The 27,606-nt window shown below is 47.2% G+C and overlaps 1 protein-coding gene across 4 annotated transcripts in view; it reads right to left on the reverse strand.

Moving 5' to 3' along the window:
* Window positions 1–1,110: 1,110 nt before the first annotated feature.
* Window positions 1,111–27,606, reverse strand: part of SUSD6 (sushi domain containing 6) — a 101,677-nt gene continuing 75,181 nt past the window's right edge. For 2 of the 4 annotated variants that reach the window (XM_087448320.1, XM_087448321.1), the window contains exons 3-5: window positions 12,842–13,039; window positions 11,673–11,811; window positions 5,302–7,960 (exon numbers count right to left, since the gene is read on the reverse strand). In XM_087448320.1, the coding sequence (XP_087304446.1) occupies window positions 7,501–7,960; window positions 11,673–11,811; window positions 12,842–13,039 (797 nt within the window). In that variant the 3' untranslated portion in view covers window positions 5,302–7,500. Of the gene's footprint in view, window positions 5,274–5,301; window positions 7,961–11,672; window positions 11,812–12,841; window positions 13,040–27,606 lie in introns of those variants that run through there. The other 2 variants (XM_087448322.1, XM_087448319.1) reach the window with 2 other exon arrangements.

The raw sequence follows: 27,606 nt of genomic DNA on the forward strand, positions 1-27,606 counted from the left end.
TCGCCTACTGTGGACCTCTCCTACCTGGCAATGACCTCTCGCCTCCATGTACCCTGGCTTTCATCTTTAGATCTCCATCATTTCCCCATCTCAGAGAATACTGGTGCTGTTCACTTAGCTGCTCAAACTGCCTTCTTTCCCCCAACACCAACAACTTCTCACATGGTCTCCAGGTACAGTATGTTCTATCCCCCTCAAGTCATTCTTCTTAAGAGATGGAAAGCGCTTCCAAAAAAATAAATAAAATAAGCAGAGTTTGGGCAAGCCCTGTGGCATAGTGGTTAAGTTTGGCGCCCTTCGCTTCGGCGGCCTGGGTTCGTGGGTTCGGATCCCGGGTGAGGACCTATACTACTCGTCAGCTATGCTGTGGTGCACCCCATATATAAAATAGAGGAAGAATGGCACAGATGTTTGCTTAGGGCGAATCTTCCTCACACACACAAAAAGCAGAGCTTACAAAGTTACTCTGTTTCGTAAAACTGTTAACGTACTTCCTGTTCCCCTTAGGATGAAGTGAAACCTCCCAGCGTGGTTCCTGCGGCCCTTCACAATCTAGCCTCTGCCCACCTCCCTCGGCTCATCCTGACTCTAGACTAGACAGCGCTAGCCTCCTTTGAGTTTCTCAAACTGCACGCGATCTCTGCTGCCTCGGCGCTCACACAGATGTAGTGTCCTGACTCTCAGCCTCGCTGTGCTGGCCTCACATCTCAGCTTACATGCCGTTCCATCCAAAAGGTGTTTGCTGCCCGTCCCCCATTGTAACTTTCTGGTCATAACCACCACTACATACTATTCTAAGTGTCCGCCTTCCCAGCACCTTAGAATTTCCACGCAGGCCCCAAACACACGGTCTTGCTCAATGCTGAATCCCCGCTTGAACAGTGGTTGGCACACTGAGAGCACTTGAGAGAGAGAAGTGACATATGCCCACTGTTTGTGGTCTCTCTTCCCTGTATCACAGTCCACCTCCCTGTCCCATCTCCTCTCACCAGGCACCCTTCTCCCCAAAGCTAGTGCTTCATCCGTTCACGAGCTCCTACCCACACAGTACACTCTTTTTTGTCTAGGGTTTTTGTAAAAACTTTCTGGAAGAATCACGTCTCCCACAACTGCCTTCATAAGAAAATTTTTATTATTATTTAGAAATGCAGTTATATACATAGAACAATTAAAATTAAATTAAACTTTGTACAAATATTAAAATACTATCTTCACACCCACTGCAATGTACAGGATACCAAAAAATATATATATAAAATAAAATAAAGCAAATCCAAACTGATTGAGTGACATCCTGCACAGAGTCAATGACGCATGTGTCGTTTTAAACCATTATATATGAGTACCATTCTGCAGAGGATTCCATAGTGGTGCAAGCAGCAGCAGCCAGGGCAGGGTATGTGGGCTGCCACACAACTCGCGTCCATCTCTCCTCCCTGCTTGGCAACCCCAGTGCTCAGCCCCTGCATCCCCTCCAGCTAGCCATGCTGCTTGGCAGAGGGCTCAACCTCGGGGTTTTCATTCAAAATTCGACTAGGTTTTCAACCGGAGATTAAGAGGAGTTGCTTCCCAGCAAAGATGAGCCTGCTGCCTTTCTGGGTAACCAGCTTCTCTACAACTCAGTCCACACATCTGCCAAGCAAAATCCTCTCTGAGCCCCTCACTGCACATCAGTAATGACTGTCCCTATGCTGAGAGCCAGGAGCCCCAGAAGGCCCCACAAGACAAGCTCCCAGCCTCACTGTCCTCAGCAAGCACATCTGGAATTAAGCTGTAAAGCCTATGTCCACGTCCCTTCTGGGCCCTTATTCTCTTTAAGGAGGGAAAAAAAGGGCAAGGATGTAGAAATGTTTGCAGCATATTCCACTCTCTATGTAAGGGTGTTCCCTGGTAATGGAAGCGACACAGTTATGTGGGAAGCAAGTGGTCTGAGAGCTCAGCTGGGTCTGGGAGGGGAAAGGCCGAGTGCTGTGAATCCCTGTGCCACTACTCATGAAGCAGGAAAAGTCTACCTTTGTCTGTCTTGCCATACAGCTTCTCCACAGGACTTTGAAGCTGGGGGGGGGGGGGGGGGCGGCGCCAAGATGCATGGGGAAGACAGTCTTAGATTAAGTTCTGTTTGTAAATGGAGTGTTAGTAGAAGGTACATTAAAATGCCTTATAAAACCAAAAGAACTCACAAAATGGCCAGGACTCAGCCCATTTCACAGGTCACACTCAATGAAATGGGAACACAGCACACAAAATTCAGAAATGGCAAAAGACAGAGTCTACTTGCTAAACTAAGGCATTGAAAGGGATGGCAATTTTAAGTGATCTTCACCATATGCTGGCCCTTGAAAGTCGCTGGAATGTGACTGCAAGTTGCCAGGACACAACACCTGCACTGAGTGAGCTCATGTGTGCAAAAAAACACTTTTAAAAGTCCTTTGGTGCTGACCATTCTCCTAGACAAGCCCTCTGCTGGACTCCCCTAGAGGTGAGCCCATGAAAGCCAGACTGGGGGCAGTTTTTCCTGCTCCAGGCTCCTCTCGCAGCCTCCTTCATGACAGCCTGCCACCTGCCCCGGCCCTTCTCTCTCAGCCAAGCCCCACCTCAAGGCGGCTGTGGAGTCCCTAATCCCTCACAAGGGACAAAGCCCAGAAGCCCTAGAAACAGCAGCACATGGCTGATGGCTAAGCAACTGCTTCAGGGAAAAGAGAACCAACCACAGGAAGCAGCCGGCAGGGATGTTAACAGCAACACGAGGCCTGGTTCCTGCACCCACCGGCCCAGGGGCCACCCGGAGGTGGGCCTCATCAAAGCCTGTGACAAGGGGGGTGGGGGAGGGGAGGTTCCCATTTATCCTGGCTTCTTTCCTACCAGGTAAGCAAGTCCGGGCTTGTGATCCTCAGGACGGTGCTAATGGTGGGCTTCAGGAGGAAGGCTTTTCATTTTTTCAAGGGCCAAGCCATCACCTATGTGGCTGAATAAACACAAACAAAAAGTGCAATCTCAGGGGAAAAAAAGACAGACTAATGACATAAGCAAGGATAAGATCTTCCATTTTTAAAACTATTCTTGAGTTCAGGTTTTAGAAGATAGGGAAATGAAAGCTACAGACTCAGCAGCGAGACTTTGGATCCCCCTCCACTCGCCCCTGCTCTCTTCCTCAGAGGAAGACCAGGGCCCCTGTGGGTGGAGAGCCTGCGCATGGTGAGGAGCTGGAGGCAGTGCAGACCCCACGCTCCAGATGCGCCCAGTGCCAGCAACTGCTGGCAGGCACGTCTCTGGAAATGGCCTCTTCTGAGGCCAAGGACAAGCCCCTGGTCAGTTTCATCTTCCTCTGCATTCTAGTTCTAAGCACCTTGGCCAACCTATTCCATATCTAACCACACTGGCCTGGGCTTCAGGCACAGCACGTGAGGGCGCCAGTGGGGCAGGGGAGAGACATGGGAGTGGCCAACAGACACAGCAGGCACTGCCCCAACCCTGAGCGGAAGGAAGACTACAAGTGGCGGCAGGAGGCCCGGGAATGAGTGGGTAGTAAAGTGCGTGTGTGAGAGCCGAGGCAGGAGGCTGAGAGAAGGCCACTCCCCTCATCTTCCAGGCCACCCACAGCTGGAGCTACCCTGTGAGGTCAGGGACTCAAAACATACTAGGCTCTTTATTATTTTTACCACCCCAAACAGAAAGGCTCGGGGGAGGAGCAGAGGCGCAACACTGGGTCAGCTTTGAAGCTTCCCAGCCTGTGCTTCAAAAACAAAACAAAAACAAGCAGTCCTTAATGCCACACCTTTTGAAGATGGCAGCAGCCTGGCTGAGCTCTGCCACCCACCCTTGTCAGCATTCAACGCATGGCGAGGGGTGAGGCCCCAGCAGAATCATCTGGAGTGCAGAGCCCACTCCTTCAACACCAGGGCCCTGGAGCCAGGCTGCTTCACAATCATTCACGCACCGCAGGCCAGCAAGGTGGGGGCGTTTGGGGACGGTCTCTCAGCCCCTCCCCCAGAGTGCAGGGTGCCAGGGAAGACCAGGGAGTCGTCGTGAGCTGAGACACGTGGAGGGGCGGCAGGGGCGGGCAGAAGTAGGAACAGCAGCAGCGCAGCAAGCAGCAGGACACTTCCTGGGCAGTTACTAAGGCACATGACTGTGGTGAGGAGGACCCTCCCGACCAGGGCTGGAGCTGCCTGCAGCTGCCTGGGAACTCGGTCTGCGCCTCTCAGGCTCCCTTCCGTCACCATGAACCCAGAATGGGGCAACTTGCCCCAACTGCCAGTGACCAGACAGGCATTCTGTGGCATCTCATCAACTCTTCCGTCCCAGGGAGGATTCGCCTCAGGCCTCTGTGGGCAGCAAGGAAGCCGGAGCTGCCCAGGATCAAACCCGAGAGGCAGCATGCAACTTCCCCTTATACTCTAGGGAAACAGAAAAAACCGAGGCCAGGAAAGCTGATGCTGGAAGTAGGAAGTGAGAACTTGCACACGAGGAAGACAATGATTAACTACCACCTTCCTTCCCTTCCTCAGGATCTTCTGGATGCCTCCTGGAAACTCAACTCAGCAGGCCCAGGAGCAGGCACCTCTGAGCTAGGGATGGGTGCTGGGATGGCTTTGGCATGATTTTCCACATCTTCTATTCTCAGCCAAGGAAGTGTGCCACCGGTGTCAACCAAGGGCAGGTGCAGGGACCCCCACTCTTACCCCACTTAGAGCCACTCTTGGATCTGCTCCTGCTAAGTAAGACAGCGGTGCCAGCCCTCAAAGGAAACAGGCCAGACCCAGGCCCAGCCCTCTGTGTGGCAGGGGCAGCAGTGCAGCCACTAAGGCTTGTAGGACAGCAACAAGCCTGTGTGGCAGGGAAAGTGGACAGGGTTGGGGAAGGCACAAGTAAACACAGCGGCTCTCAGGCCCATGAGGGCTGGTGGGGGCTGCTGCCAAAGAGCTGGCTGGAGGGGACCCAGTGGCCTCAGGGAAAGGAAGGGTTCAATCCAGCACATTCAAATATGTCCCCGACACAGATGGGAAGGCTGGGCCAGGCAAAAAGCCAGCTCCTCCAGCTGTCCAGCAGGCAGATGGCGAGAATCTTCCTTGAGTTTCCAGCGAGGTGGGCCTGCAGGCCCTCAGAGATACAGAAATACACAGATACACAGGTGGCAGCTCAGGTATCCAGGTAGGGTGGCTGGAGTACAGGGTGCTCAAACCCACAGGGACAGGGAGGAAGGGCAGAGAGGACCATCGCAGAGAGGAGAGAGGCCAGTGGCAGCCCTCATGCTTCCTTCAACAGTGGGATGTCTGCAGGAAGAGAAGGAAGGAAAGCACAGTGGTTACCCCACATGGGTCTCTCTGCGGCACACCTGATTCCATTGCAGGGGTCCCCATGCAGCCCCTGGTTTAAAGAAATAAAATGCCCTATTCATACACCTCTCAGTAGTCTAAATCCCTCGTCTCTTTTAGGCCTTCCTTGCTCATTTCTTCCTCTGCCTGTGTGATAAAATCTGAATGTTCAGTCAAGTATTCAAACCCCTTCTGGTCCCACCAACTTGAACACTCCTTTCTGCCTTAACTCTGCTGGTCTAGTTGCTTCTCTTTCTAACTTTAATCTCATCCTATGAGGCTACTGAGCTCTGCTTAAGTCCCATCTCCTCCTTTAAGACATCTGTGTGATACTGAATAAATCACTTCCCCTCTCTGGGTCTCAAGTCTCCTCCTATGTCAACAGGGTTATTAGACTGATGCCTCGAGGCCCTGACTTCCTACGGTACTGTCACCCCTGATGGCTCAGACATAGCCTGCAACAAACTTGATAACCTATGTGGTTTGTTTTCTGAACCACTCATTCTGACGTGGACCCTACAATTCTTGGTTCTGTTATTTCTCGAGTATAGGCCCCATCTTCCCAACTGACTGACAATCCATGTAGGCAGAGAGCATGCTTCATGTTTCTTTCTATCCCCCTGAAAACTAATCCAGCACCAGGCACAAGATGGGCTCTCAAAAATGCTTGTTCAATACATGGAACAAAGCCAGGTAGCAAGGAGGAAAGGGAGAGAGCAGGCACCGTCTTGACTCCTCAGGAAGGATAAGGGCTGAGATTTGTACTCAGACATGTATCAATATGTATAGACACACGATATGTACAGCTGGCTGCCCATGGGGTCACTGGCTTCCACCTTTAAACCTAGGTCAACTATTTAATGGCCCCTTCCGGCCGGCCCCGTGGCTTAGCGGTTAAGTGCGCGGGCTCCGCTACTGGCGGCCCGGGTTCGGATCCTGGGTGCACACCGACGCACCGCTTCTCTGGCCATGCTGAGGCCGCGTCCCACATACAGCAACTAGAAGGATGTGCAACTACGACATACAACTATCTACTGGGGCTTTGGGGGGAAAAAAAGGAGGACTGGCAATAGATGTTAACTCAGAGCTGGGCTTCCTCAGCAAAAAGAGGAGGATTAGCATGGATGTTAGCTCAGGGCTGATGTTCCTCACAAAAAAAAATAAAATAATGGCCCCTTCCCAGCTCTATATCCCAAGAAAAAAGAAAATATATTGTTGACAATCAGGAAACTCCTAAACATGACCTGCATTCAAGAATTTCCAGCTTCTCTGCTTTCAGATATTCTAAACCTTAGACATTAACTGTGCCCAGGACTCCCAGGAAGCATCAAGTTTTCTCAAAGGCTCGTTTAGGGGGGCTTGGTAAATGCGGAACTCCTCATTGTCAAAAGGGAAACATCTAGATTTAGTCTGCATCCTGAACCACACTGGGATTTCATGTAAAGATATTATTTAAAGTGACAGTGTCAATCCCAACGTTCAACACTCCAGGCTCTGGCAAAGGCAGAGGTGTCAGGAGGCGGCAATTTCATTGTATGGCTGGTTTGCCACAAAGGAACTGGAGCCATCTGAGATGCAGCATGGCAACGTGGGGTCATAAACACAGGCTTTGGGGCCAGATCCATCTGGCTTGAAATCCCAGCTCAGCCACTTACCAATGGGCAAGTGACTTACCCTCTTTGAGCCCCAGTTTCCTCATCTATAAAATAGGGATGGTAATAATACCTACTTCTCAGGATCACTGTTAACTGAGATAGTGCAAGAAAACCAGCCAGCACAGGACCTGGCATACTCCCATTTAAAATGAAGTAGCTGAATGCTCTGGAAGAGAGACAGGCTCCAGTTTTCTCTGTAATACGACCCCACAGCTCCTTGTCATTCCCGTCCCTTCAGGAACATAAAAATTATAAGACAGACCCCACTCCCACCTCCAACCAGCTGTCTCTTCTTTAACTCAGCACAGCCCTGTGGCGATGGAGAGTTTCAGAGACTCCAAACTAAAAAAATTCACAAACAACAGTGAAAGGTCTCCCTATACAGAGCCCAAAGCCCTACCTGGAGCTCTGAGGGTGAAATCCTATTTTGCAGGCTAATTCCCTAGGTATTATCTTTCCTTGCCCCCAAATACACCAATTATTAGAGAGGCTCACATTCCCTCCTCACTCTCAGCAAGGACCCTGAGTAGCTAATAATTCAGGATCAGTGCAGACCACCTACCATCTGTGTAGTCCTCCGACGTTAAGGATAAAAGGCTTTGTATGTCACTGTTCTCTGAATCTGGGGCTTCTTTGTGTGCCACTCGGCTGTTCCCTGAGCCGGCCACCCAGGAGGAGGTGGTTGCCTGATGCACCATCACAGTCTCTGAGCCCCGAGAGCCCCAGGCTTCACATAGTCCAGACTGGCCCGGGGCCTCCTCCTCTCCACCTGCAGAGGAGCAGGCCCCTTGGTCCTGCAGCTGCTGCTCCCTTGGCCCATTCCTCCCACTGGGCCCAGAGCCTTCTGACAGCACAATCTGCACTCTGGGGTCGGCGGGCGGCACACAGTGACCAGAACTGCCATACACAGCCTCTTCATACGATGGTAGCGCAACCTGAACTCCATCCACCACGATAGAGACCTGGTCTCCAGATACTCCCTGGTCACGCCTGCATCCAAAGGAGGAAAAGACAAAGAAGAATTAAAATACACAAATAAATACCATAATACCAACACCACCAACCATTTTTGGGCACTTACTAGAGCCAGATACAGCACTAAGTGCTTTATACATTACACCCCATTGAATCCTCCCCTGAACCCTTGCAGGTAGAGATTCACCAAGAAAGCAGATGAGGCTCAGAGAAGTTAAGTAATTTGTCCAGTCCCACAGCTGGTAAGGGAGGAAGCTGGGATGTGAATCAAGTTCCACCTGCTTCCAGAGACTGTGTTCTTAACCTCTGGGTACAAAGGCACCTAGCCCTCAGTCCTTTGCAAAAAGCTAGGAACCTAGAGACCTGAAATAAAGCCATCCATTCAGCACAGCTTGGATAAGAAAATGAGAGAATGATGGTTGCTCATATCTGTGAACACACCATTGCCTGTACACTGTAAAGGGGTACAATGTATGGTATGTGAATTAAATCTCCATAAAGCTGTTCTAAAAAAAGGAGAGGAAAAAGCAGCACTGTGGTCTTGAAATGGGACACTGGACTTGAAATCTAAAAAATTTTGTTCTTTTGACTCAGCCACTTTGCTTGCCTTTTATTTTTTTTAACTTTGTAAGAATTATATGTGAATTATAACAGAAATATTAGAAAAAACACACAGAAAAATGTACAGCTCACTGATTTATCCCAAAGGTAACACAGGTGTATAACTCTACTTAGGTCAAGAAACAGAACACTGCCGGCAGACAGCTCTTGTACCTGTCCCTATCACTTCTTATTTCCTCACCACCAAAAGTAACCACTACCCTAACTTTCATGAAAATCATTCCTTTGCTTTTTATTTTAATAGTTTTAGTGCCTAAACATGAATCCTCTAACACCACAGTTTAGTTTTGCATATTTTTTATCTTTATATAAATGGAATGTACAAGAAACGTGTGACTGTATATGTGTTTGAGTGTCTGTCTTTTTACTCAACCTTATGTTTGTGAGATTTATTCATGCAAATACCCTTTTTTTGTGTGTGAGGAAGATCAGCCCTGAACTAACATCTATGCCAATCCTCCTCTTTTTGCTGAGGAAGACTGGCCCTGGGCTAACATCCGTGCCCATCTTCCTCTACTTTATATGGGACGCCGCCACAGCATGGCCTGACAAGCGGTGCGTCGGTGCGCGCCCGGGATCCGAACCCAGGCCGCCAGCAGCAGAGCGTGCACTTAACCGCTACGCCACGGGGCCGGCCCCCTGCAAATACCTTTTTTGGGATCACTTTTGTAATACACACACACTTTTTTTTCTGAACCATTTTGAAAGTAAGTTGATCTCTTCCTAAATAAGATATTATTTAGCACACACCTCCCAGGAACTTCCTTCTCCTATATAACTACAACATTGTGACATCCTGGAAATTTAACATTGGTATAATACTGTAATACAAATTTTCCCAACTACCCAAAAATATATCCATTTCAGCTGTTGTCGTTGTTTTCGTCCAGGATCCAATTATGTATCAGACACTGCATTTAGTTGTCCTTTCTCCTTCATCTCCTTTAATCTAGAACAATCCACTATAGTTTTCCTTCATGACATTTTTTTGTAGAGTCCAGGCCAGCTGTCTCCTAGAATGTCCCACCATAATCTGGATTTGTCTAATTGTTTCCTTGGTATTAGATTCAGGTCATTTTTTGCCTAGAACACTACATTTGGCCTAGAATACCACAACCTCATATGTGATGTTGTGTCCTCCTCAGTGCATCACAACAGGAGACATGTAGGATCTATAGCTGGACCATATTATTATTGCTAGACTGTTGTGACTAGTTCCCAATTTCCTTATCTGTACTTGCAGATAAAATCTGTGCTACGCAATTCAAATGGCATACACACTGTGAGGCTGACAGAGGTGGCACTCATAAAAGCGCTCTGAGGTTTTTGGAAAGAAGCAAAACTTTGATGGCAAGGTGGCATCAAAGCTAGTGTGTATTCTGGCACGTGTTTAACTTATATTATTCAAAAATTTTTCTGTTTAAAAAGTAATACAGGGGCCGGCCTGGTGGTGCAAGCGGTTAAGTACACGTGCTCTGCTGCGGCCCGGGGTTCACCGGTTCGGATCCCAGGCGCGCACCAATGCACTGCTTGGCAAGCCATGCTGTGGCGGCGTCCCGTATAAAGTGGAGGAAGATGGCACGGATGTTAGCCCAGGGCCAGTCTTCCTCGGCAAAAAAAGAGGAGGATTGGCAGATGTTAGCACAGGGCTGATCTCCTCACAAAAAATTAAAAATTAAAAAAAAATAAAGGTACAAGCAGCATTACAGCAATCACAAAAATTAAAAAATATATATATAAAAAGTAATACACGTACATAGTACAAAATTTAAACAGGGTCTATAATGAAAACCAAATCTCCCTCCCACTCAAGTCAGGCAAAATCAGCCAGTTACTTTTAATACACTTACTAGTTAACTACAAAGTGAAAAAACTCCTTAATTTGGATGAAATGACTAACAGATTAGCTTGACTTTATGTGGAAATAGCCAATTCTTTCAAGTAAACAGTCCTCTCCAAATCCTCTTTATTTTACTAATTAATAACTTTTAAAAATAGCTGCTACCCCCTCCCCCAAACAAAACAAAATAAAAAGAAGAGCAATCACACATAGTACACAGAGGGTAAACTTAGCCTGGTAAATTCCAAACCAGGAGCATTGTATTTAATGCACTTTAGTGTGTTCCCTCATGCCTGTGAGCAAGGAGAGTGACAGATGAAGGGCTGTGAATGAATATAAACTCTCCTCCTCAGAGGGAAGGAGGAAATGCCAGGACAATCCGAGCAACTGCGGAGGCCATGACACCCGGGAGAGAAGTCCATCCTAAGGGGTCCACTCAGGGCCAGCGCCTCACTCTTCGCCACCCGCCTCCTTGGCCTCACTCACCCAGTCTGGGATGATTTGTGGCTACTGCACTCAACTGGAAAAATGAAGTGACAAAAGTGGGCAGGAAAACCACTTCCTCTGCTTCTAGTATGGTACACAGCGCACTTGCCGCCAATCCTCGCTGCACATTAGAACCACCTGGGGAGCTTTTTAAAAACTCTAATGCCAGGCTCCCACCCCAAACCAAATACATGTCTGGGAATGGAGGCCCAGGTGTTGGTATTTGTTTTCAACCCTCCACAGGTGCCTCTATGTGCAGCCAGGAGTGGGAACCAGGGGGACAGGGTAGTGACTCACAAACATGAACCTGCATCAGGATCACCTGGAAAGCTTGTGAAACTATGTTGCCGGCTTCAGCCCCAGAGTGTCTCATTCTTTTGGTCTGGGGTGGGACCTGAAAACCTGTATTCCTACTAAGTTCCCAGGTGATGTTGATGCTGCTGGAACCTCACTTTGAGAACCACTGATGCAGGGGAAATGACATGGCTCTGGAATTGGACAGATGTGGGTTTAAATCTCAGCTCTGTCATCATCTAGAGGGACGACCTTGAGTGAATGATTTAACCTCTCTGAGCCTTGGTTTCCTTATCACAATGTTCCTGTGAGGATTAAGAGAATGTACGCAAAGCAACAAGCAGAGTGCCAGGCACGTCCAGAAGTTTAACTACATGGCAGGCCCTCTCCTTTCCCTGAGCACACCCGCAGAGGCACCACCAGCACCCCTCTGGTGGGGTGCTGGCCCCCACAGTGATGCCTGCTGCCCACTGCCCCCGGGCTTACCTGCTGTGATGGAAAGACTTCAGCTTTGGCTGGAGCAGCACAAACAGCACCACGAGGAGGAGAATGAGGGCCACAGAGCTGGCAGTGGAAGCCACTATGGAGAGCGTGGGGACGCCAAGTGACGTGTGGGCATCTTTGTCTACGGAAACAAGCCATCATCAGAAGCGTTTTGTACCCAGACATATAAAACGCTAGCCCCACAGCTGATCTTATCAAAGGGCCCCCTGCAGGGTGCCAGGCAGAGACATGCTATGGCCAGGGCCATTCTAGGACGTAACAGTGCAGAGCAGCTTTCATACACAAGCAAAGGGACCATTTCCCTATCCTATTCCTGAATCTAAAACTCCATTCACTTTGGACCTTTGAGGACCATCTAACATAAATCCACTTACCTCTAGAGATCAGGTTACCTTTATAAACCACTTCTGATCCTGTCCTCAATAGCAGGTTGGTAGACATCAACCATTTAAATGGACACAGCATGCCACCATCTTAAGTCTCACCCCTGTCTGTCCCCATGTGGCAGAAAAATTTATAAGAACTGGGCTGTAATAACCCTCTGTTCCAAGCCTGTAGCTTTAGTTGTAAATCTCAGGCTGGTCCCCACCCTTCTCTGAGGTGTCACGGTCTTGAAGCCCGAGTGTGAAGCACAAAGATGAGTGTATGACACACGCTTTCCTGCAGGCAGCTGGATTTTCCTGTCATGCACCACAGGAGGAGGCAGGAGGGGGAGAGGTCTTCTGTCCAGCTGGACTGTGGCTCCATAACAAAACAGTCCATTTCCACCCAAGGAAAAATAATATGAAAGAGACACTACAGAAGGTGTTATCATTGTGCTCATGCGCTAGCAAACACGGTCAAAGATCACCAGCACTTGGCTAGGCAAACAAGAGATTCTGAGCATCAAAGGGAGTTTACATGGCAGAACAGATGCCTCAGTAAAGCGACCGAGCCCCTCGGTGATAGCTGAAATGCAGTGGGACACACACCGGCAACTCCAAACGTCTTTCACAAAGACACAAAATCTCAAAGGAAGGGAAGCTGCAGGGCATCACAGGGGCTACACTGCCCCACAGCACAGGGTGCCCCAGAGGAAACAGGCACCACTTCCTGTGAGTTCAAAGAAAGCAGAATCCCAGCAGCACCCCTTTCTCATCTGCCAAACTGACCCTCGTTGAGACGGCAGCTAATCTCCATGGCTGGTTTCCATTCGCCATTCTTACACGTCAGGTATTTGTAATCGCCCTTCAACACGTAGCCTTCAGCACAGAGGTACTCGATGACGCTGCCCGCGTTCAGGGGGTCTCTGCAGGGCCGGGGATGGCAGATATAGCCACCATTCTCTGGCTCCGGGGGCAGGGAACACACTGCAAAGACAGAGAGAGAGTAAAATAGGAGGGGCACTAAGGGAGCCCTGCTTGGAAGGGTGGGCTGGGGGAGAAGACACTGGCAGGATGGCCAGGCACTCATGAACTGCAACTTTCCAAAAGCCCTACCAATGCAAGAAAGATAAAAGTTTCCAAAGGACATTTGACTTTGCTGACAAATACCCTGCCCCATCCTGACTATCACAAGGGCATCAGTAGGAGAATAAGAACTGTTTCTTTTTCTCACTTCCTCTAACAGACCTGCAGTCTCTGACTGTCCAAGATAAGGGGCTCTCCCATTCACAGGACCGCCCACTGCTCTCTCACGCAGAGGTGCCCTTACAGCCTCTCACCAAATACCACTTCCCTTCAACCTACAAACTGCTATTCAGCAAGCTGACTGCCTGCCAGACTGGGGAGTGGACACCAAGTCAAAAGAGAGAGGACGGCTCCCTGCTCTCAAGCTGCTTATCACTGAGAAGGGGAGAAAAGACTCCATTTTTAAAGAGCTGTTAATAAAACAAAGCTGGGGTAGGTGCCACAGGGATCCAGAGGAGAGGTCTAGGCAGCTTCTCTGAAACTAGCAGACGAGCCCAAATAAGCCCCCTCAGTCCCTTCTAAGGACACGCCTTCTCCAGACTCTTCCCACACCACCCACTTCACCCAAAGTCTTGAACAGGAGGGACAGAGATGCACCACACTCTTTCTGGTGCCTTTTTAAACTTTGGCCAAGCAGTTCAAAGAGCTAACCACCTGGGGCCGGCCCTGTGGCTTGGTGGTTAAGTGCGCACGCTGCAATGCTGGTGGCCCGGGTTCGGATCCCGGGTGCGCATCGAGGCACCACTTCTCCGTCCATCCTGAGGCCGAGTCCCACATACAGCAACTAGAAGGATGTGCAGCTATGACATACAACTATCTACTGGGGTTTTGGGGGGAAAAAATAAAATAAATAAAATCTTTAAAAACAAACAAAAAAAACAACAAAAAAAAAAACAAAGAGCTAACCACCTGGATTTCCAAAGAAACCTCAGCGAACTACTTTACCCTTCACACTTCTCCTCTTTTGTTCAGGGCAACAAGCCTGCAACAGATCCCCTGGCTCTCCTTGTACTGTGTCTAATCGGTTCACTTCCTCGGCTTAATTAATGCTGAGCACCCCAGGGCAGCTCCTGAAAGCAAGCAGGAACCACTCACAGATCCAATGGGCTGGGAACAATGGTCTCAGGGGAAGAGCTGCTGATTCTAAAGCCACTCCTGCTTTGCTGGGTATTTCTGCACATAAAGCCCACATCTTCATAGAATCTTTGAACGGGACCCTGGAGGTCACCTAGTGCTCATTCCATAAGCGAAAAAAGTGAGGTCTATGGGGCCGGCCCGGCGGCGTAGCAGTTAAGTGCGCGCACTCCACTTCGGCAGCCCGGGATTCGCAGGTTCAGATCCCGGATGCACACCAATGCACCACTTGTCAAACCATGCTGTGGCAGTGTCCCATATAAAATATAGGAAGACGGGCATGGATATTAGCCCAGGGCCACTTTTCCTCAACAAAAAGAGGAGGATGGGCATCAGATGTTAGCTCAGGCCTAAGCTTCCTCACCAAAAAAAAAAAAAAAAAGTGAGGTCTACAAAGAAGTGACTTTCATTTCAATTCAACTAATATCTATTGATTACGGTGTAGGGATCACTGTGCTATGCTCTGAAAAAGGATAAAAAGATAAGCACTTCAGGAACTTATAGCCAAATAGGGATATGACAAATAAGTACACACATATGTTTTAAAAGTCATTTTCTTTATGGCTTCTGGGTTTTGTGTCTTGTTTAACAGCACTTTCTCTACTCTGAGGTTATAAACATCTCTCCACTATTTTCTTCTGCTTTATTGATTGGGTTTTTGTGATGTAAATAACACTTTTACAGAAAAAAAAATCACAGGAAATATATATACATGGTATAAAACTCCAAAAGTAAGAAGAGTGTACAGTGAAAAGTAAGCCCTTCTCCTGTCCCCTAGTCACTCAGTTCCTCTCTCCAAAGGCACTGCACCGGTTTCTTCTGTATTCTTCCAAAGATATTCTATACACAGACTTATTCTAATACAAGTCAAAGACTGTGATCAGTGCCACGAAAGAGGGAGCTCAAAACAAGGGGAGATCACATCTTGTGTGGGGGAGATCACATCTTGTGTGGGGGAGACCAGGAAAGCCTCCTGAAGGAATCAGCATTTCAAATAGGACTTCATTTCATCAGGAAAGGAGTTGGTAGTTTGGAGCAAATGCACTGAAGTAGAAAAGTGCAGGTTAAGCCCAGAGAACATCAAGTAGCTCAGGTTAGCTGGGTTGTATAATAAAGAAAATTTGCCTCCCCCTCCAAAATAATAATGTGAAGAGCAATGAAACCATCTTGTAGCTGGCCTTGACTGAAACAGGAGGTGTTTATACTACATTGAAAGGAAAAGGGGAGACTTGAAGGGTCTTGAGAAGGGCAGCATTAGAAGAGGAGCAGAATTTGATATAAGATGGACAGAGGTAGGGACAGCCTTTAGAGTATGGCAACAGTATAGCACAGTATGGTAAAATGAACTGTACAAAAGTTCTTTTATGTTTATCTATGAAGGTCACGCAATGGAAACTAGTTAGAGTACATCAAAGTTCAGCATGGCAAAGAGGCTGTCCCAGGTCCAAGGAAGGAAATAAGGAGCACTTAGAAGGAAAAGGAAAAAAAAAGGCAAAGTCATTTTAAGACACCAAGACTACAAGAAAAAAACATGGCCCTCTTGCCCAGTCAAAGAGCAGAGTGGGAGAGTCTCGGCAAAGGGCAGGTGTTCGAGTGGACCCTCTCAGTGATGCCTGGGGTTAACAAAAAAGGGAAGAACATCAGGAAGAGCAAATAAATCATCCAACAGCTTCCAGAAGCCACCGTTCTGGGCAAGAGGCTGACTTAATCTGTGCATCAGGCTCGCTCTCTGACAACCCCATGTCCACAAAGGGAATTTCAAGCTCTGTTCTTAACCCCAAGAAAACAATGAACTCATCTGACTTGGCAAAGCTGCATGATTTTAAAAAGAGAAGGAGAAAGCTAGAAGACAGAAATTTTACAGAAAAGAAAAAATCAATTAATTCTCCTTAGCTTCCTTCTCTGCTTTCCATTATCTCTCACAGCCACTTAGGCCTCCAGTGAGCACAGAAAGCAGCAAGGTAATTTTTCAGGGGACCCAGCAGAGTGCCTGGCGCACAGCAGTCACTCAGTGAAAGACCATCCAACCAGCTGGTGAGGGTGCAGACGGAAGAGAAGCAGAATGATCTGACTGAGCTGAGACTTCCTCCTCAGAGTCACCGCACCCTAAAACCCTCAGCAGAAACCAATAAGAACCCTCAATCGGCCCTTTGCTGTTTTGCTTTTGTAGTTTTGGGGACCAGTCTTTTAGGAGGAAGAAGCAAATAAAAACAAAACAGGCTTTTCTAAGATTCCATAATAAGCAAATCAAAACAGCTCCAGGAAAGGCCCAGGGCCCAAGTGTTCAGTTTAACAAGCTGAACGATACTTGAGCCCCTTCAAAACAAGGTGTCGGGAACAGGGAGTGTGATGATCAGCTTGAGAAGGGGTAAACATATTTAAATAACTTGTGCATTTTAAAAAGACTCAACAAAAGAGGTTTCTGGCTGAGGTCAGTTATCAAGAAAACACTACACTCCCGAACGCAGCAACTGAGGGCTTACAAAACTGTGTCAGTGTTCACTCACAGGTTTGAAATAATGTAAATTCAGACTAAAATCAGAGCATTAACATTGAGAACACAACTGGGCACAGAGAAACAGGTGTTTAATAAAGGTGCTGAAAGAAAAGATGGCCAGAGAAAAGCTTTCCTGGGAATTACGGGGAGAAGAAAGAGGTTCCCCCAAACCCAGCACACCAACACGGCAGCTGTATTTATCAGAGACACAGTTGAGGTAGTATCGTAAATGTCCCTATTTGGTGGTAATTCCATCAAACGATTAGAGCGCGCCTCTCCACACAAGATGCTCTAGGAGGGCCATAAAAGTAAACGTGACAGGACTACGCCCTCAAAAAGCTTAGAATCTAGAGGACACAGACATGCATACAGCCAACTCGAATGTCAATGAAAGAAGGAAGTGTTCAAAGGTGAGCTTTTCTATTTGCCTGAGGTGTCCTGGGCAGAGACATTTTATTCATGTAAGCATTGCAGGAAACCAGAGAAAGGTGAGAGCCTGGGGCAAAGAAGTGAAATGGGAGCAAAAAAATAAGGAGGGAAGGAAGGAATGGATGGAAATCACATATTTAGCACAGCACTGTCCAACAGAAATATAACACAGCCACATAGGTAATTTTAAATTGTCTAGTAGCCACATTAAAAAAGTAAAAGGAATAGGTGAAATTAATTTTAATAATATATTTTATTTAACCTAATATACGCAAAATACATTATTAACTACATCTCAACACGTAATCAATATAAAAATTTATTAATGAGATATTTTATATTCTTTTTTCATAGTAAGTCTTTACACTTACAGCACATCTCAAGTCAGACTGACCACATTTCAAGTTCTCAACAGCCACACGGGGCTAGTGGCAACTGTACTGGACAGCACAGATGCTCAGTGGAGAACTGTCATGTCTGAGAGTCAGAGGATGAGTCTGGGGATCTGAAAGAGTGGAAAGGGTTCAGAACCACACCACAGGGCACAAGAGGGAGGTTAAACAGCAGGTATGGAAGGAAGATAGCACTGAGAGTCTCTTCAGGTTGTTTACAAAAGCACTGTTTATGTGCTTGTTCTCAACAACCTTTCTTGATATATGAAGGTGTAATTTCTACTTCTAGCCCTCAATGGTTTCTTAGGAGCAGAGAGGGCCAGAGAAAAAGCTGGGTGAAAACAGAGAAAAAAGGTGTTCAAACGCACACATTTTTTTTTTGGACATAAGACAAGGAAAATAATAATTCCTGCAAACAGATAGGGTATTACATGTGCCAGGCACTCTTCTGAGTGCTCTCTTTACATGAAGCAGGTACTATATTTTCTCATTTTAAAGACAGGAACAATGAGGCTTAGCTGAGTAATTTGCCCCAAATCACACAGTTGTAAATGATGAAGTCGGATTCAACAGGCACTTACTCTGGCTCCTAAGCAGCAGGCTTGACCACTAAGCTAACCTGGGCCTGCTGAGGAGGGCAGGGCACCAGTTTCCATTCCGTGGCTCATCCCCGGATATGCTAGGCGTGGAGCTTTTGGAACATCTAGCTACTCTGTGCGAAAGGAAAAGTCGTACTAGAGTGTGAACAGGCTGGTTCAAAGGGGAGGTGATTCTCCTCAAGAAAACCTCCCAAGAAAGTTGAGACTGGGCATTCCAGACAAATGCAAAAGGATAGGGGGATGATTACATCTGACTATAGTCAAAAGGTTTCTTCTGAGGCCTACTTTAAAAATCTCAGCAATAACAGCTCATACTTACTGACCATCTACTATATGCCAAGCACTGGTCTAAGTACTTTACACGTGTAACTCATTTAAGCTTCACAAAAACCATGTAAGAAACATATTATTGTAACATTACACAGAGCAGCAAATTGAGTGAGAGAGGTTAGGAAACTTGCTCACGGTCACCCAGCAGGTAAGGGGCAGAGTCAGGATTTGAACGCAGGAAGGCTGGCTTCCCACTCCACGGCACTGGGCAGTAACAGAGGGTCTCCGAGTTTAAATTCTCCTCCTGTACCCACATCCTGGAAAGGAGCCAGCGAGAGGGGAGCCCAGCAACAAAGACAGTCTGGGCACTGTGTGTGGACAGTGGTCCCTCTAGGCCTCAGTTTCAGTATAAGAAGGCACTGAACCAAATGTTCTCTGAGGTCTCTTCCGACTGGCAAATTTGTCTAAAGTTGGGTGGGTGACTGGTGTCACCACCTACTTGAGGTTCTTTCATAAAAGTCCTACAGCCACTGTGGTTTTGAATTGAGCACAAGGTGTGGGGGGCTTGAGGAGAAGCATCCTCTCTGTGCAGAAGCTCCTGCATCGGTGGGGACAGATTCCTGGCTCAAGCACGTGGTGGGAGCAGGGAAACAGGCAGGAAGAGTTCAACTACTCAAGAGATACCCAAGGGCTGCTTCTGTCCATGGCTTTCCGCCTTCCCGACCCCCCACTCAAATAGTCACAAGTCTAAAACGGGCTGCAGCGGGAGGGAAGAGACGATTTCTCATGCCATTTGCAACCTTCCTCTCCTCTCAGACAAGCCTTCCCAGCAGTCAGACAGGAAGCCCATTGTCCAGCCAGGATCCCTTTTCTCATGAGAACTTCCCACACGGTGGGGGAGGGCCAGCCTGTGGTAGTTCAGGCCTTTCCCAGGGTGTGGCCCTGGAGCTGGGGGACGAAGAGGTGAACAGAGGGAGAAACCACTCACGGCTTAGGCTGCCCCTACCGCTCCTCTCAGGCCCCCACCGCCATGTTCCTAAGAGAGGCCCAGCCCAAGCCCTGCTCCAGGAGATTGGCAACTCACAAGTGGATCTGGCTTCAGAGCCTGTCCATCTTGTTTTAGTTCTGGGTCCCTCACTCCCTCCACCTCACAGAAGAGGAGAAATGCCAGCCAGCAGCTTCAGAACCAACAAGAAGGAGGAACATTTTCTTTATTGCACCCTGCCACAAACATGAAAACTCTTGTCACCTGGAAGCAGACACCAAAGTCCTTAGTCATTCCTAAACAAGTGCTGTTTCTCTCCTCTGCCTGGAAACTCTGACCTGAAAACACGGGAGGTCAGCTGGAACCCCACCCATCTTTCAAGATTCAGTTCCAAGGTTGCCTGTTCCAGGAAACCATCCCAAAGAGAATTGCCAGGGAGAATGAAGCAGCAGAGAGGAGAGCTTACCAGCATGGGCCTAGAATGAGAATCCCCAGGTGTGGACTGCTCTGACAGCTACCCAGTATGTGGGGTTGGGCAGATCTTCCTATTCCTCAGTTCCCTCACTGTAAAATGAGGATACTAAAGGTGTCATCCTCACAGGTTGCTGTGCAGATTAATCACAACTATACAGGTAAAGTACCTGGTATTGGGTCTGTCACACACTAAGTGATAAATCAGCAGTAGCTTTATTATTCCTCCTCTGTTCCCACAACACCGTCACTCCTCTCTACGAAGTATCACCGTATTGTTGTCTCTGCAATTACTTTCTCACAGGTCAGTCCTTCTCCTACCTTTCCACTAACTCCACCCACCCACCCAAGCTGTGGGGCAAGCATTTGTTTTGCTCATTTTTTTTTTTTTGGCTTGAGCAAGATGGTCCCTGAGCTAACATCTGTGCCAGTCTTCCTCTACTTTGTATGTGGGATGCCGCCACAGCATGGCTTGATGAGTGGTGTGTCGGTCTGCACCCGGGATCCAAACTTGCAAACCCCGGGGCCACCAAAGCAGAGAGCACGAACCTAACCACTACGCCACCAGGCCGGCCCCTGTTCTGCTCATTTTTATATCCACAGTTCTTGGCATAGAATCTGGCAGAAAGTAGACGCTTAGTATAAAACTGACTTTTGACTTGCAAAATTTTGCCCACATTTCAAGACACTGTCTTGTTCTTAAAAGGGCCACATGGTTTCTGATCTGAGTCAAGAACAGACAACAGCAAAGAGAATCCCTCCACATGGTACATCTCATGTTCTTTAAATCGGTCTCTAACTGTGAAAATATACTCCCTACCTAACAGGAACAGAGCCAGAAGGGGTCATAGCATGGTCTTGAGATCAGACAGATGAATCTGGGTTTGACTCAGGGGACCACTCTGCAACCTTGTTAACTGCCTGAACTCTTCTGAGCCTTACTCCTTAACAGCCATACCCGCCTCCATGAAGTGTTGAGAGGACTGATAAAACCGTGTACCTGCAAGTGTCTTGCATCATGCCTGGCACGTATCAGGCACTGATAAGTATTTTACATTTTCACATAGCAAACTAAACCCTGACCTCTAGTTTTCAGAATGGGGTAGGGCAAAGGCTTTGGCAAAGAAAACAGAAAGGACTGTTTCAGAAATTTCTAGATAGCTGGAGAGGACAGGCAGAGAAGAGAGCAGGATGAGTGCTTTGGGGCATCTTTCTTTGCTCTCCCCTTGCTCCAGCTTGGTAATACACCAGCCCCTTTCTCCACTTCCTTCTCAACCTTCAGCAACCTTCCTGGGCTGCTCTTGACTGACAAATGGCCTCCACATGGCCCATTACCCTTTCACCCCCTCTTGTTCTCACAGCTCAGGGACCCGGAGGGAACAGGATGCCAGCTGGGGCTGCGCCCCCCACTTTCCCACCCACCGTTATGACTGCTAAAAGAAGGGCAGGCAAGAGGACCACTCTCCTTCATCCTACTGCTCTAGGCCTGGGCCACTCAGTGTCTATAGCCCCCCACCCAGTGCAGTGACCTACAGAGTAGAGCCCACAGTTGTCCCCCGCCCAAGCCCCCCCACGGTGGTGGGATGACAGCAGAGCTAGGGAGCTAGGCCATTCCATGTGCATTAATAAATGTTACTGTATTTCCTTTGAGAGTGGTAGTTAAAGGGTTAAAGAGTTAAGAGAAAGCAGATGATGTTTATTTTTTCCTCACCAGCAATTGCTACTTCCTTGTCTCATCTCCTTCACCCTATCAACTAACTAAGCTGCACATGTGTTTGCTCTTCCCTCAGAATTCTCCAGGAGGATGCAGTCTGGTCCTCCAGAGGAAGGCCCCAGGCCGCTGCTTAAGGCACTGTCCAACCTCAAAAGGGTAATTGATGAGCGGGTGATAATTAACTTACGAGTCTGGTTTAGAGTTTAAAGCAGGGTTGGACTCTTGAGTACACAGGTCAGAGTTGTGGTTTCATTTCCAACTCTATGATGTAATGGTAACTCCTAACGCCAAGTCCAGTGCCAAGCACACACAGTAGGCCTTCAAGAAACACAAATTTAAATATAAAACAAATTTAATGATCTCTGGTGCCAAACAGGGTAGAAGAGAGGAAGACAATTAAGATTTATCACCAGGCACCGGGCACTTTTAAAGTTGTCATCCTGTTTAATTCTCCCGCCCTATGAGGAAGATGGTATAATACTCAATTTGGTCAGATGAAGAAACTGAGGCTTTGAAAAATTTAGTAATGGCCTGAGGTTACAAGGCTACTAAGTATTAAGAGTTTGGATTCAAACTCTGGTTTGCCCTTCTCCCTGTTATAGGGAAGCTCCTTGAGTACAGATGCCACTGGAAAAATTTACCCCAAGACCTACAGAAGTATAACATGGGGGTGCGGTACATCTGACAACAGTTGCAGTAATTCCTATTTGGAGAAGAATGTGGACTGGTGAGTTTACTTGTACCCAGAGGACTCAGCTCATATCTCAAGTGGGCCCACATTTTTCCAGAGAAGTAGGGGAAAAAGGCAAGACAGCTTCCTGCACTAATCTCTGAGCACTACTAACAATGGAGCTATTTAAGGATCACAGATACCAAAGCTGCAAGTGGGAGAAGGTATGGAGGCATATTCAGCTAAGAATTCGAGTCTTCCAAGAGGCATATATGAAAGGAAGGTTGTCACTAGATGCAAAATAGGGATGTGACCTAGAATTAGATAGAGGGCTGCTTTTCTGCCAGCTGCCCAGAACATACATGGTCACTGGAGCATCTCTGACAAAGCCCAAAATAAACAGCCTCTGCCAGTAACACCAGTGAGTCAGGCAGCATTTTGCTTCTCCCAGGTGCTCAACAGGCCACAGCTCCTCACCGAGGCCTACACAACTGCAAAGAATGAAAGGAAATCATCGGTAAACTCAGACAGTGGCAGAAATCAGCTGACATGATGGCCTAAAACCAGCAAAACACCATAGTTCTTTGAAAAACATTCACCAGTAATTGAGGGGTAAAGGTCTGAATGGTCTTTTCTGAAGAAAGATGTGATTGGGTCTCCTTGTGACATGCAAGGTGTAACTACCAGACCATGAGTCTAAGGCATGCCACAAAGTGAGCCCTGTACATTCTGGTGGGGGCTTGTGTCGGGCCTAACCTACCACAAGATGGGGACTAGGGAAAACAAAAGGTTTTGGGGGTTTATTTGGGGGGTGGGGGGTAAGAAGCTGCCAGGGCTACAGGTCTGCCTTTATCACCTCTGAACCATGTATAGGGAACACTGTGACAAATGAGCACGGATGAAGTCAAAAGTTACAAAGTCCACTGATCTGGATATTCTTCCTCCTCCATCTTGTGGGGGATGGGATTCTCTTCTTGAAACTTTTCATCTTAAACCACCCTGTCTCCCACAGCCACCACAGGAAAAGCAGCTTGTCACGCCTTCCTGGTTTCCTTTGCACCTCCTAGAAAGGGAACTTATCACCCTGTGCGATCATCAGCTGATCAAGGACAGTGAGGACTCAAACTCACCCAGGGTTTATTTTCATTCTTCCCTACTTTCAACATTTGGGCCTTTCTAAAGTTCTGGACCAGACGGGACCATGGAGGTCGATCAAGGGGTTATGTGCCACAGAGTACTCCTAGCAGATCCCCCTCCTCCTCCCAAGCAGCAGGGAAGACAGGGAGAGAGCCTCTCACCTCCTATGAATCCTTCCCACATGCTTTCCTCTGAGGAAGTCATATTTAAGCCTCTGTAAAGAACTTTAAAAACAATAGGAATCCACTCAAACCCACTGCAAGGTCCAAAGCAGAGCACCTGGCCCTCAAGGTGCTTTCCTACATGTCTGAGACTTGCCTGCCCTTTGATGTCAGCCTGCGCATTTATCAGCTGGCTCCACATGTTGTTGGGACTCCTTGATCATTAAACAGAGCAACCTCAAACCAGATTAGTGAAGCTTATGCCTAGACCGGGTCCGAGTCAGGGGTAGTCTCAACCATTTTTTCTTTTTTTGAGGATGATTGGCCCTGAGCTAACATCTGTTGCCAATCCTCTTCTTTTTGCTGAGGAAGACTGGCCCTGGGCTAACATCTGTGCCCATCTTCCTCTACTTTACATGGGATGCCGCCACAGCATGGCTTGATAAGCAGTGTGTAGGTCCACGCCTGGAATATGAACTTGTGAACCCCGGGCCTCAGAAGCGGAGAGCATGAACTTAACTGCTATGCCCCCGGGCCAGCCCCTCAACCATGCTTTTATCTGCCATGCTGAGGCCCACGCTCCTGTGGCCTGCCCTGGCCTCTCTTGGTCTTTGGACCTTTGACTTTGGCAAGCCACTTCGACTGACGAGCATAAGATTCCTGGTCAGAAGAAGCTGCCCACTGCAGCCTCACCCATTCTGTGTACTACTAGATAACTACACCCAAATGTCACAATGGTGAACAAAAGATATCCTTTAATCTTTTGTCTTCCAAAGAATGGGTTTGATAACTTTCACCCAGAAGAGAGCAAAAAAAATTTACCAGTGTTGAGTCTTATTCTCTCTGGGTTTCACTTTCCTAATAGGAATTCCTTCATTAATTTAACCAAAATCTATTGAGCCCCTACCAATGTGCCAGGTTGGTGCTAGAAATTCAAGAGCAAATAATACATGGTTCTGTTCCTGAGGAGACCTCAGATTCGCTGGGGATATAGATAAGGAGCCCCAACCAGGTTATAATAAGAGTAATATCTACTCTATGTATCTCCCAGAGTTCACGTAAGGATTACATTTATCCACTCATTCTTTCAACAAGTTTTTACTAAGTACCAAAGCACTGTGGCAGGCAATGGTGGAAGGAGGGTGTGATGATGAAAAAGATACAGGTCCTACTCTCTGGGGGCTTACTGTTCAATAAGTAACCATAATAGACACACGTTAGAAAATCAATATGGGGTACAATACGAGGTTATGAAGAAGGATTAATCCAATGAGGAAGATATCAGAAAGGATGGAAGAAATGGTATTAGAACTCCGACTTGAGGGGAAAGTGGGATTGTGACCATGAGATAAAAGACTGTGACCATGAGATTGTGGTTGGAATAAAGGAGAGTGGGAAGAGCATGCGAGGGGGAGATGGGGCCAAGGCAAAGGCAGAGAAGCAAGAAGTGATGGTACGTGTATGGAAAGCAGCAAATGATTCCAGGTCTAACAGCAGATAGCTGGAAAGTTAGAAAATCAGGCTGGTGCCAGAACAGGAGAGCCCTGAATACAAAGATAAGGAATGAAAAATCTTGGGTCCCTCTTCCATAAAATGAGATTTTAAAGACCCTCCCAGTCCTAAAATGCAAAATCGCGTTACTAATAATAAAAAGAAAGTCTGCTCTATAGTAATAAGCCAGCTGAAGGAGCCAGCCATATAAATCTGCCTGCCTACTCTGGAAACTGTTCTTCAATGGAGCTGGGTGTGCTGGTGTGGTGGAGTGGGGACAAGGGAAGGACAGAGGGGAAAACCATAAGAGTTTTCCAGTGCAGATTCATCATGCTTCCTAAGTCTGCCTAAGTGAGGGGGTCAGGAAAGAGCTGGAGCAGAAAAAAGGAATACAAAGATATCTTGTGGTCAATTTCTTTCCCAGGGTTCTCTCACACGACAGCAGATGGCCTATCCCTGGAGGACTGGATCTCAGAAAGCAGATGCTCCCAGGTCCTGGTTCTAACAGCTGGGGTCACAGGACCTCTTTGCACAAGCTGAATGCCAGAAATCAATGGGTTCCATTGTGCCCTCAGCATGAGCTCTCATCTCCAGACTCATGCCCTCTGCCTGCCCAGAACAGAGGACTGGGAAAAATAACACTACACACTTTGAAAGACTGCACTTGCAAATTAATGGAAAGATGAAGTATTATAAGGTCCAATTTTATTTAAATTACCTTGACTTGGCTAGGAGACTAATGAGATGTTAATTATTTGAGAGATAAAGGACTTGCCCATAAGAGGGTCAAAGAGGAGAGGGGACAGAGTGGCAGATTATAATCAGAGGAAAATCACAAACTGCCTCTGGTCCTCCTCTTCCTTCTGCCCAGTGCACGGAGTCGTCTGGCTCCACGGTACCAACCACAAAGCAGGCTAGATGTTTCATGTACTAGAAAAAGGGATAAAAATCCATAAAACGATGTGTGTGCACACAGAGGAGTATAAGTGTATGATTACATAATTAGGCACATTAAAGTATTTATACTGCTGAGACTAAAAGCCCCTACTCAAAGGCATTCCACCAAAGTTGAAAGGGGAAAAAGAAAATAGAAAATAAAGCATCTAATTGCAATCTTCCACAAAGCCAGACATCCCCAGCTGGTGCCACAGCTGAATTCTCTTAATTAACATGTTGTAATGGGAAGTATGAAAGACACTGTATGCTTGTCAACTCAATGCCGTGGCCAGCCAGGCATGGGACAAGCCTGCAATACTGCTATAATTAAAAAGACTTTTCTCTTTCTATTATAACAGTACCCTGATGTGGGATGTTGGTTATTTTTTCCTTAAAAACTTAGCTCCTTAAAGCACACACATACAATAACTCTATACACACAAAGTTAGGGAATGAGACTGAAGAATATGAAAAAGTTCACAGTCTAGAAGCTGGTTTATATTTTGGTGGTCTTCTCTTACCTCCCCAAACTTGGGGCTTTTACCAGTTAGAGAAGGCTAGCAATGTTTGAGCATTCTAGCCTTTTAAAGATTTTATTTATTTTATTTTTTCCCCCCAAAGCCCCAGCAGACAGTTGTATGTCATAGCTGCACATCCTTCTAGCTGCTGTATGTGGGACTCGGCCTCAGGATGGACGGAGAAGTGGTACCTCGATGCGCACCCGGGATCCGAACCCGGGCCACCAGCATCGCAGCGCGTGCACTTAACCACCAAGCCACAGGGCCGGCCCTTTCTAGCCTTTTAAATAGAAGCCTGACAGCTTAAAATCATAGGTTGAACGTATGTAAATGGAAAAAAGATGACAGAAATTAGCATACAAATGAGTACAATGCAGGGGCAAAGGCGTTAACACATCAAGAGAGTAGGTCAATATGGAATGTATTCCAAAGGACAGACTCACAGCTCTGGAAGGGCCTTGCACACTTAGAAAGAGGGTTTTGTTTTTATATAAGTCTTAGTCACAACAGAACCTGATTACAGGTAGTCCCCCTACTTCTCTGAAAAGGCCCCCCAAGATCAAACAATAGGTTTACATATTATAAGAAGTTGTGATCTCAGAAAGCCAAACAAGATCGTAAAATGCCTAATTATACTCTACCTTTTAGATATAATCTTGGACAATATAATTTGGGTATTTTACACATTATTCTTTAACTGTTTTTTCTGTCTTCACAACTGAGCAGGGCTGTTGACTTATAGTCAGCAAGTATTCAACCGACACTAATGATTTCTCAGTTCTCGCATGCTCGTTGAATTTCAAAATCGTTTCCTCAATTATATCAACTTTAGAAGACCTACCCCTTTTATAACTACCATCAGCAATGTCATTTTTCAATTTTCAACTCACCCTTACAAAATAAAGGCAAAAAAATTCAAGTTACTGCTCCAGCATACGTGGCCGCACAGACGGAGCCGCGACGCTGCCCAGAGTGTGCTATAGGCTGGCAGGCAGCCACACCTCACAACCGCTCAAGAGGTTCTTTCTCAGCTGCTGCAAAAAAGTCCAAATTCATTACAGAAA

This window comes from Ceratotherium simum, chromosome 24 (assembly GCF_057802395.1).
Source record: "Ceratotherium simum simum isolate JZ-2026a chromosome 24, ASM5780239v1, whole genome shotgun sequence".
NCBI lineage: Eukaryota > Metazoa > Chordata > Mammalia > Perissodactyla > Rhinocerotidae > Ceratotherium > Ceratotherium simum.